Source organism: Amaranthus tricolor, chromosome 4 (genome assembly GCF_026212465.1).
Source record: "Amaranthus tricolor cultivar Red isolate AtriRed21 chromosome 4, ASM2621246v1, whole genome shotgun sequence".
Taxonomy (NCBI): Eukaryota; Viridiplantae; Streptophyta; class Magnoliopsida; order Caryophyllales; family Amaranthaceae; genus Amaranthus; species Amaranthus tricolor.
Window position 1 is genome coordinate 12,618,965 of NC_080050.1, and position 10,543 is coordinate 12,629,507.

A 10,543-nucleotide genomic window follows, 5' to 3' on the forward strand; every position below is an offset into this window, starting at 1 on the left:
CTAAGGCCCTCGCCGAATCAATCCCTCAATTCGTGAAGGAACCGGTTACCCTTGAGGCAGCCTCAGAAGCTCTGACTTAGAGGGTAGAGGCTCTATTCCAAACAAATCTACTCCAAGGGACTTTAGGCAAATAGTAGAAATATTCTTGATATACCTCTTTGATACTGTATTTGTCTTTCAAAATCCAGGTCTGAAGTTTGTCCTTGACTCAACAATTCTTCTTTAGGGACCCACTTGCTATGAAGGGGGGTTGAAGATGGACCAATTGGCGCCCTTGGTATATACACCATGAATCCAGCGAACCCAAAAAGAAACCTGGAGGTAGGTGACATGCCAAGCCAGTTTTCCTACAGCAGCTTCATTCCATCTAGCTAAATTCCTGATTCCCAAGCCTCTAAATTTTTTGCAGTGCAAACATCATTCCAATTAATATTTCTTGGAGCTTTGTTGCTAGGATCTGCATGCTAGAGGCAGGATCTACAGATAGTATCCATCTTCCTTATAACAGCCATAGGCAAAATAAAGAGTTGGCACCAGTAAGTACAGATACTTTGAAGAACCACACTAACAAATTGAGCCCTAGTTGCATATGAGAGGAACTTTGAGCTCTAAGATTGAATTTTAGCAGTCATTTTGTCCACAAGGCGTTTGGATATGAGTGGGGCACCCAAATACTTAAAAGGCAACCTACCAAGAGGAAGATGAAGGTTCTGAGCAATCTGAAGTTGAATAGGATCAGGGATCCTAGCCAAGAAAAGAGCTGAAATTTTATTGCACCAAAACAAAGACCGATTCATCATAGTTAGGAATCTCAATCTACTATAATTTTGCATTAGTATGAAGAAGGTATCCATCTTCTAGGAAGGGTTGTACCAGTTGACTCTTCATGTGCATACAATAGGCAAGACCTGAACGAAAAAGAAAAAAATACATCAAGAGACAAGATCTCTAATCCAAGAGTTGCTTTCAGATTTAACAGAATACAAAGAAGAAAATCTAATCTTAATCTCATTTCAAACATGAGCCAAAGTTTTTTTATCCACAGTGCTCATATGGAGTTGCTAAATAGTTTCATATCTGATTTTCCATAAATAATAACACAAATTGCAGATATTAGCAAATAGAAATGGTCACCTTCCTTTAAAAGCAAGTTGCTGGGTTTTAATAATAATAATAATAATAATAATAATATTAATAATAATAATAATGAAATTTCCAAAAGTAGGAATGAAAAATGGTCCTCGGATATTTTTTGACTCATTCACAAATTTATTTTCTCTAGTAACTTGCAATTTCATCTATAAATGTATTCTCTTTTTTAATCTAAACCGTAGATGTTTTACACTATTCAATCATCCAATTAATTAGTGTTTAGTTTTTAATCTATAAGTTAAAATATAGTCAAGTAGTATCTGATTGAATTCATCTTAATAAAGATACATAAAAAAATTAAATAGTGTAAATATTTTGAAATGTAAAAGAAATACTTCCTTCGTTTCTTTTTGTTCTTTCCATTTTCTTTTTGCACAGTTTTCAAAGCAAATTTTAAATCTCGATATCTCTAAATACATATAATAAAACATTATAAAAAATACATAATAAAAAAGTATACATTAAGACAAATCTAACAAGATCTCACATGGATATATTTTATCTTCTAAATATGTGTTAAAAACATTAATTAAATTTCTCTTTTCTTAAAGTGAAATATTCCAAATGAGAAGAATATTAGAATACGAAGGGAGTAATTAGTAAAAGAAGCAAATTAAATAAGGCTAGTACTAAATATCACCACCTTTTTCATTTTATCGTCACCCTATATTAGACCTGATCAAACACCAGGCCGGGCCAGGTGGGAAAAAAAAGCTCGTTGATACGGGCAGGGTCGGGCCGGGCCGAAGTGCGGGCCTAAAAGTTCCTGCCCAAACCCGTAATATGCGGACTTGCGGGCCTATGTTATATATTATTTATACATTATAATATTTTGTTTATTTTATTATACAACTCTAATATATTAGATCAAACATTTTAAATTTTTTGAAACGGAATTGTATTTGTCTTCTTTAAAATTAATTAAGATGTTATTTTTCCAATATTTCAGTACATATACTAAAGGTTTTAATTATTTCATATAGGAGCATGTAGTTTAAAATTACTACATAAAAATTATATTGTTTTCGTATAGAAATATGGTAGCAAATCAGATTAACAATCTAAAGAATATTCTGGAAAAAAGAAACGAACTGAAAAGAAAAACTAAGTACATTAATTATTTGAAATTATTACGACAATCGTTAAGCAATCTAACAGAGACAATTTTTTCATAATATAAATAGCACCAAAGAAAATTAATGAGAATAAAATTTAATTATGTCAAGCAATTATTTCAATTGGGACGGACCTAGAAAAATATTAAATGATATCAATAATGTTAATGCAAGTGCCAAAACCCATGACTTTTCGGGTCGGGCTGGGCCGGCCTGCGGGCCAAACACCAATCCCAAACCCGTCTCAAAAAAAATCGGGCTACTTATTTTCTACCCAAACCCGCCCATCGGGCCATATTTTGGTACCCAAACCCTCACTTTTTCGGGCCGGGTTCGGCAGGGCCGCCCATGATCAGGTCTACCCTATATATAATGAATTTCCAAAATTTCCCCTGCATAATTTTCTAACTCAAAAACTGTATCATCTCTCTAAAACTCTCTAAAAACACTATATTAACTTAAACAAGCTAAAAGTGTACATCGGATAACAATGGCGAACCAAAATAAGCATGATAACGATTCGGTAAGTAATTAATCGATTCGAAATTTTTCAAAAAACAAAAAAACTACCCCTCCAGTCGCACAAAAAGTGCGACCAGACCTAAGGAGAATCGCATAAAAAGTGCGACTGGACCTAGGCTGAGTCGACAAAGCCTAGGTCCAGTGGCACTTTTTGTGCGACTCCTCCTAGGTCAAGTCGCACTTTTTGTGGGACTGGGGTTCTGGAATTTTTTTTTTTCTTTTTTTGAAAAATTAATTCTTTTTATTTATTATAATTATTTTTTAAGTTATTATTATTTATTAAATATTATAGTAAATTATTTTATTTTATTTTATTATATATTTATATATATATTTGTGTTGACTTAAATTATTTATTGATGTTATTTTAATTTATTTTATTTTATATATGTATTTTATTTAGTAAAGTTTTTTATTTCATATTTTTGTATTGATATTGTTAATATATTGAAATTTGAATTATTAAACTAATTGATATTGTTAATATATTAAATAGTTTAATCTTTTAATTATTAAGAATAAATTTATATTTGTAGGACTTTGAAAATTTAGGGGATAAAGTAGATTACTCTGATAGATTTGTTATCGATAGGGAATTTGATTCTGTAGATGATTTACATGCTTGGGCTGATGTGATAGCACTAAGAATTGGTTTTCAATTTACACGTGCTTCGTATAAACAAAAGGAAGGACGTTCTAGAGTGAGTTTGTACTTAAGATGTCACCGCTAGTTTGGCGCTCAAAGCGACTACGCACATGGTCTAGGGTACTCGAACGTTGGACCTGACTATGTCTGGCCGCCTGTTCCTGCCTGGCTCGCCTTGCAGAACCCGTAACCCCCCTCTCATGGGGATCCCCTTTCAGTAAATTCAGCCTAGAACTATTGCCGCTCAATAACCCTCTAAAAAAGCGTTTTCCTTTTTCCTGATTTCCAGCCATTTACTACAATTTTCATATTTTAATAAACTATTAATAAAAAATTAAAAGCATAAAAAAATACATTAAGTTATATTCATTTTAATTACACTTAAAATATTAATTTAATAAACATTTAATTAAATTTAATAAACACTTACAATCATATAAATTATTAACAACTAAAATAATTCACACATATAAACAAATAAACAATTATTATATTAATAAAACTAAAATTTAATTAACAACTAAAATAAAATTTTATCAAAAATTATTATATTAATAAATGATTAACAACTAAATTTTAATTAATATATTATTATTATATTAAAAAGGAAAATTTACCCAGAATAATCCAACCTATTCATGATTTTCCTACAATAAACCCAACTATCGATTAACCATGAATAATCCCAACTATTGACTCACTTAACCTGTGCTGTTGTTGCTCTTGTTTTTACCGGCGAAACAGGTAATTTTCTGCATTTAGTCAGTAGTTGGGATTATTGTAGGAAAATCGTAAATAGGTTGAATTATTCTGGGTAAATTTTCCATTTTTAAAAATATTTATCTTTTTTTTTATATTCAAAATGACTTGCTACAATAGGTAGCAGGTCACCCGGGTGTACCCAAGGCAAAGAAACTCCTAAGTTCGGATTATTCATGGTTAATCGATAGTTGGGATTATTGTAGGAAAATCGTGAATAGGTTGGATTATTCTGGGTAAATTTTCCTATTAAAAAATAATTAAACATTTATTCAAAACTAATTACTATAATAATATTATCATAATATAATAATATACTAAAATAAAATAATTTATTACAACATTTATTAATAATAATAATAATAACTTAAAAAATAAATTAAATAAACTAAAGGAATTTCAAAATTCAAAAAAAAAAATAAAAAATTACGAGTCCCAAAAAAAGTGCGACTGTTCCTAGGTTCAGTCGCACTTTTTGTGCTACTCGTAATTTTTTTTTTTTTGAATTTTGAATTACATTAAAATAGAAATTACCTCAAGTTTTTGTTAACGGCTCCTCCTAGGTTCAGTCGCACTTTAGCTCCGATTAATTTTATGTGTAGATTTTGTGTTTTTTGAAGTGATAAAAGTGTTATTGAGTGAGTTTAAAGTGTTTTATAGAAGTTTTAAAAATTTTAAGTTCAAGGACATTTTCATTATTTTACTAAATTACTTTAAAATAGGATTGATGATAAAATGAAAAATGTGGCGAATAATAAGGATGGAGTTGAATGACACCGAGAAAGTAGTAAAACATTCATCACAAAGTAAAATGTAGAAAAAGATTCATTATGAGGGGAAAGCGGAGCAACACAACATGGAATTGCAAATACATAGTGGTAACTGGAACAACTGTCTTACGGTGAGCAATTGAAGAATGTCGTAAGGAGCACGTTCCCATTCACATTTTCAAACCAAATCAAAAACAAACACAAATACAAACCCAAATACTAAATACAAATACAAAAAGGAAAAGGAAATAAAATGACATTCACTTGCTCACTCCTCTGCCACTGACAAGTACTTGTCCACCAATTTCTGATAATAAATGCTTTTCTCTGCTCCTATACACATTCAATTTTTATCCATTACTACATTTTATTAGAAATATCGTACTTTTAACGTTTTATTTGAAATAATTTTAACGTTTTATATTTGAAATACAATGTTAATTATATTTTCATGCTATTATTAAATACTTCCTCCGTTTCATAATGTTATTTCCGTTTATAATATTTCATTTTAGACAGAGAAATTTGATTAATATTTTTAAACATATAGATGATAAAATATATCCATATGAGATCTCGTTAGATTCGTCTTAATGTATACTTTTTTATTATATATTTTTTATAATTTTTCATATTATGCATTTAGAGATATTAATACTCAAAATTTTACTTTAAAAACTATAAAAAAATAAATGAGAACACACATGGAACGAACTCCATATATTAATAATAATGAGATAAATTTATTAAAATGGGTTAAAATAAATGGTAAGGCAAATTGAGAACCCTTCCTGACCCTGTCTCTCCAATTGTCAGATGTCCACTTATTCTCAGTGACCCAACCTTCCCTGTATTTTTGACAGTATGAGTTTAATTTTTCACCTTTTCAGCCTTGTTACGCCATACCATATTTATCTTTTTATCACTTTTTTTCATCAAACTATAAATCAAAATAATTAGATTGTGTTTGATGATAAATATTATATTTTAACAAGTAAATTTCAATTATGAAAAATTTTAGAATATAAGAATTGAAAAATAATTTTTAAATTTTCAATTTTATTTATTTTTTAAATAAGAATAATTTGCGAATAGCCTTGCAGTTTAACAGTTTTTGCAACAATGTTTATTTTTTACGAATTATAATAACAAAAGTATCAAAGTTTATAGGTTCAGACCAAAACACAAAATTCTGACCATCTTAGTGTTTTAGAAATTTAGGTTAAGAGGTCGGAGTTTTGTGTTTTTTTCCTGAACTTATAAACTTTGATACTTTAATGTTTGTAATTCGTAAAAAATAAACATTTAGGCTGTCATTCGTAAAAACGTTAAAGTTTAAAGGTAATTCACAAATTATTCTTAAAGTAATAGGAGTAGTAAAATTCGTACGAATCCAAATTAAGTTTTTATAATTTATAAAGATTAAATTTAAACCATTTTTTTTTTAAATCATCGTTGTTGAGCCCAGCAAATATCAAAGGACCTCAAGTACAATTCTCTGTTTTTCAGATTTTCCCCCTCTTTTTACCATCATCCACTTTCTCATACAGATACTACTATACAACCCAATTCCTCATTTTGGCTAGGATGTATCTCTCTGTTTTCTTTTTAAAAATTAAATTTAATTAGTATGAAATTATGAACAGATTGAAACCCCAATTTGTCACCTTTTTTTCTTTTTCTTCTACAGGTTATTTCCTGCCATATTTAGTTCTCTTTTTAACTTCATTTAACCATAAATAATCCTATTTTCTTTTTTAAATCTCAACTTTAAAGATCATTTATTGTTAATTTCTTGGTTAAATGATTATTACTGATTAAATTTGCTTTACCTTTTGGATTAATGAAGGACAATGTAAGGATACTGATCAGAAAAACAAGCATGGAAATGACAGGTGGAATGAGGATAAATCTGAACCGTTGATCAACCTTGGTCTTGGAATAGGTGGGTCCAGTTTCTGCGATATAGGAAGTTCTGAACACAGAAGAAAAGACAACAGCTTTAACAGAACTTTGATGGTAGATAACAAGGAAGAGGAAGATGATCATCATGATCTTTATGATGATTATGATCAATTGGTGGAGAAAAAGGAGTGCAGGAAATGTTCAGTGGTCAGGTTTACAGAGGAACAACTGGAAGAACTAAATAGACAATTGTTAATATTTAAGTACTTTGTTTGGGGTATACCTGTTCCTTTTCAACTTCTTATATCTCTTTGGAGAAAGTTTTCTTGCTCCTCTCTTCCTCAAGACTCACAATCTTTTCCTATTTGTAAGTCAAATTCTATTTTGTTTGATAATTTATTTAATTACTTTAAAAGTCTTCAACTTTGACTAATTTTTGAAATCTTTATGTTAATTGTGCTGCTTGTTGGATTCTTACATATGAACATTATGATTTAAATTTTGGATTAAATTTTATTGTTCATATTGCTTGTTCATTTTGGCCATCCGTTGATTTCGGGTGAAATGTACTGCTTGTTCATTTTGTTCATATGCTTGTTCATATAGTAATTGTGCTGTTGCTCATTTTGGTCCTTCCGTCAATTTCGGGTCAAATGTTTTGGGTCGGTTTAAATCATATTTTCTGTTTATATTGATTTTTATAAATTCATTCTCAAGTCGGATACGGTTACAAAATCGGGTAGTCAGGTTTTGAAGACTTCTAAACTTTACATGAACTCCAAAGTATTATTGATTTTAACTCTGTTATACCCAAAGATAGTTTAGGTGGAAGAGGAGCGCTCATTCCTTTTGCTTGAAGCCCTCACTCTGTGAGGCTAGAACCAGAGGAGTGTGCTGACACAATGGAGCTCTCCCTTTTGTCAGACTCCTCGGATTTTAGCTGTTAGCTCTTTATTTCTTTCTTATTGCTTGTTTAATGATTCCAAACGTTGACATTTGATTCGTGCTGATTACTTTATATTTTAACAGCTCTTTATATTGATTTCCTCCTTTAACTTGATTGATTAAATCAGAGTGTTTTTTCCCATCAAAATATGATTTAATTATATTGATTTCCTCCTTTAACTCATTATTATTTATTATTCTTCTCTTATTCGTATTCTTTCCATTCAACTTGATCATAATGGTGTGTGCACAAAACCATTCTTGGATAAGTGCATAAGCAAAAGTGGATAGTGTGGTCACCTTGCGCTAAGAGGAGACACTCTACAAATATCTTCGATAAGCTAGAGACTCGCGTCTCACACGGAACTTCTAAAACATTATCTTATACCACATTGTGTTTTGTTCGATTCCATTTTGCGTGTGTTCCATCGTCCAATTTCACCCTATCATACAACAAATTCAGTGGTATTTTCTTAGCCTGTTAAGGTGTTTGATGTGATTTTGCTTGATTTCTTTTATTTATTGAACTTTGTAGCTTAATTTTACTATAAATTTTCACTTTTAATTGGTTGCTTAATGTGATTTTGAGTTTTCAAACTTCATCTGCTTTACTTTTAAGGAGACCATAATGTGTAAGTGATCAATGATAGTTGTGGACTGCCAACTACTTGATCATATTAGATTTGGAACTCAGTATGAGAAGTTACTAGGGAAGTAGGTTTGACTTGTAATGCTACATTCGAATTTATCAGTAAGTTTTGTTTTTAGCACTCCTATTCCAATCTTTTGATATTAAGGCTATAGTTTTTGTATTAAAACTTAACCTAGTGATAAAATTTAAGAGGTATAATACAAGTATTTGAATTGTGAAGTTGTATGTTACTTGAAATCACGATTACTAAGATTTGGTTTGAGAATGATTTTGTTGGGATTAAAGGATTTGACATTGTTTTTGTTGGTTCGAAAATGGATTGCAGTACAAGCATTAAACGGAAGAAGATTCCATTACCAGCAAGCTATGGAGACTAATCTGCAGCCCGGGAGGTGCAGGAGGACTGATGGCAAGAAATGGAGGTGCCAGCAAGTCGTAATTCCAAATGAGAAATATTGCGAGAAGCACATGCATCGAGGTAGTAAGCGTTCAAGAAAGCTTGTGGAAGCCTCTCCTAATGCTGGAACCCCCAAAGGAATCAGCTTAAACCCAAATACAAATATTAACAGTGGTAGTAGCAAGGCTCAATTCCTGGTCAACGTTGATCAGAACGGCTCAAGTATGGTTATGATGAGAACTCCGAGCTTGAACAATACTACTGCCAAGAGTGATCGGAACAAGAACCAACATAACGAGACAAAGTCTAGTATTGTCACGAGTCCAAGAAGTTCCGTCACCAACCCAGCTTCAGGATTCGATTTTTCTCCCAAAAGTGTTCTTCCAAATGGTTAGTCTTATTACTTGTACATTACATTCTTTTAGCTTGTATTTGTGTGATTGTGTCAAATCTTCTGATTCCTGCATATTTTGGGTGCCTATTTGTTAATGTTGGTAGCTTTTATGTTTTTAGTTTCGTCCTTTTTTCTTGATCTTGCTGTTTTAATAAGCTACGTTTCTTCTTTCTTTGGGCTGATGATTCTACATTCGTGTTTTCTATACGATTTCTTGAATTAACTTTGATTGATCAGCTCTTCGTGTAAAAAAAATTGAATTTTGTCGCTCAAATTCTACATTTAGAGGTGTTTATCGCTAAGTTGCAGGTACGATATGCGCTAGGATTGAAACCTGTAAGAAGAACACAGAATCCGAACCAAGGTGCAAAAGAACCGATGGAAAGAAGTGGCGGTGCAAGAAGGGTGTTGTTCCGTATCAAAAGTACTGTGAACAGCATATCAATAGAGGCAAAGCCCGCTCAGGAAAGCCGCCTTATCTGGGTTCATCAGCATCCAGAGAATCTCGATGTGCTGCTCATGGTTCAACTTCCACTGCCAAATCCTTTGAGACAGAAGTGAAAGAACAGATCAAAGTGGGGTTGGATACGAGCCTGAAGATTTCGCTTCCCACAACTCCAGCTGAAGATAATGGGAGCAGCTCCAGCAGTGAGGCTACTGAAAGTGATGATGAGAACACTGGTGTTTGGGACATAATTGCTCTTTCTCCTTGACAATTTGAAGGGGTTATCAGAACAATGATGGTTTTTGGATCTTAAATATAATGTTAATGTAAATAGATTATTATTAAATATGGTAGATTACCATAGTTGGGTTTATCTTCATACATTATTATGTAGAGGAAACTTTAACCTCATTTTGCATGTTTTTGGTGAGCCTCTCTAAATGTTTATTCAGCTTTATGTTTGCATTCTTTTAAGAGCTGATCTTGGACGAGACGGCCTCGCAATAAGACTCTCAATTTGGATCAACTCAATTCGCGCGTCTAACAACCTCATATGTTTTCTCTCGTTTTTTTTTCCAATTTTTGGGCATTTTCAATTTTGATTTTAAATGTATCAATTTTGAATTTAAATGTATCAATTTCAACTTAAAATAAACTTTAAACAGATTAATTAAAATAAAAAATTTTAATTTTGACCTATAACTGATCAATTTTGATGTGGAACTGATTAATTTCTACCTAAATATGGTTCTGTTTCATAATTTGAGAACAAAGTTAATAAAATAATATTATTTTATCATTTTATAAATAAATTTCAAACAACAAATGAATGGTCAATAAC

General features: G+C 31.3%; 1 protein-coding gene across 1 annotated transcript; it reads left to right on the forward strand.

The window, feature by feature from the left end:
• Positions 1 to 6,400: 6,400 nt before the first annotated feature.
• Positions 6,401 to 10,113, forward strand: LOC130810224 (growth-regulating factor 7-like). Its single transcript, XM_057676200.1, has 4 exons — positions 6,401 to 6,654; positions 6,814 to 7,236; positions 8,792 to 9,253; positions 9,567 to 10,113. Exons 1-4 carry the CDS (start codon positions 6,603 to 6,605, stop codon positions 9,968 to 9,970), a joined length of 1,341 nt encoding a protein of 446 aa, XP_057532183.1. The 5' UTR covers positions 6,401 to 6,602; the 3' UTR covers positions 9,971 to 10,113.
• The last annotated feature ends 430 nt before the right edge of the window (positions 10,114 to 10,543 follow it).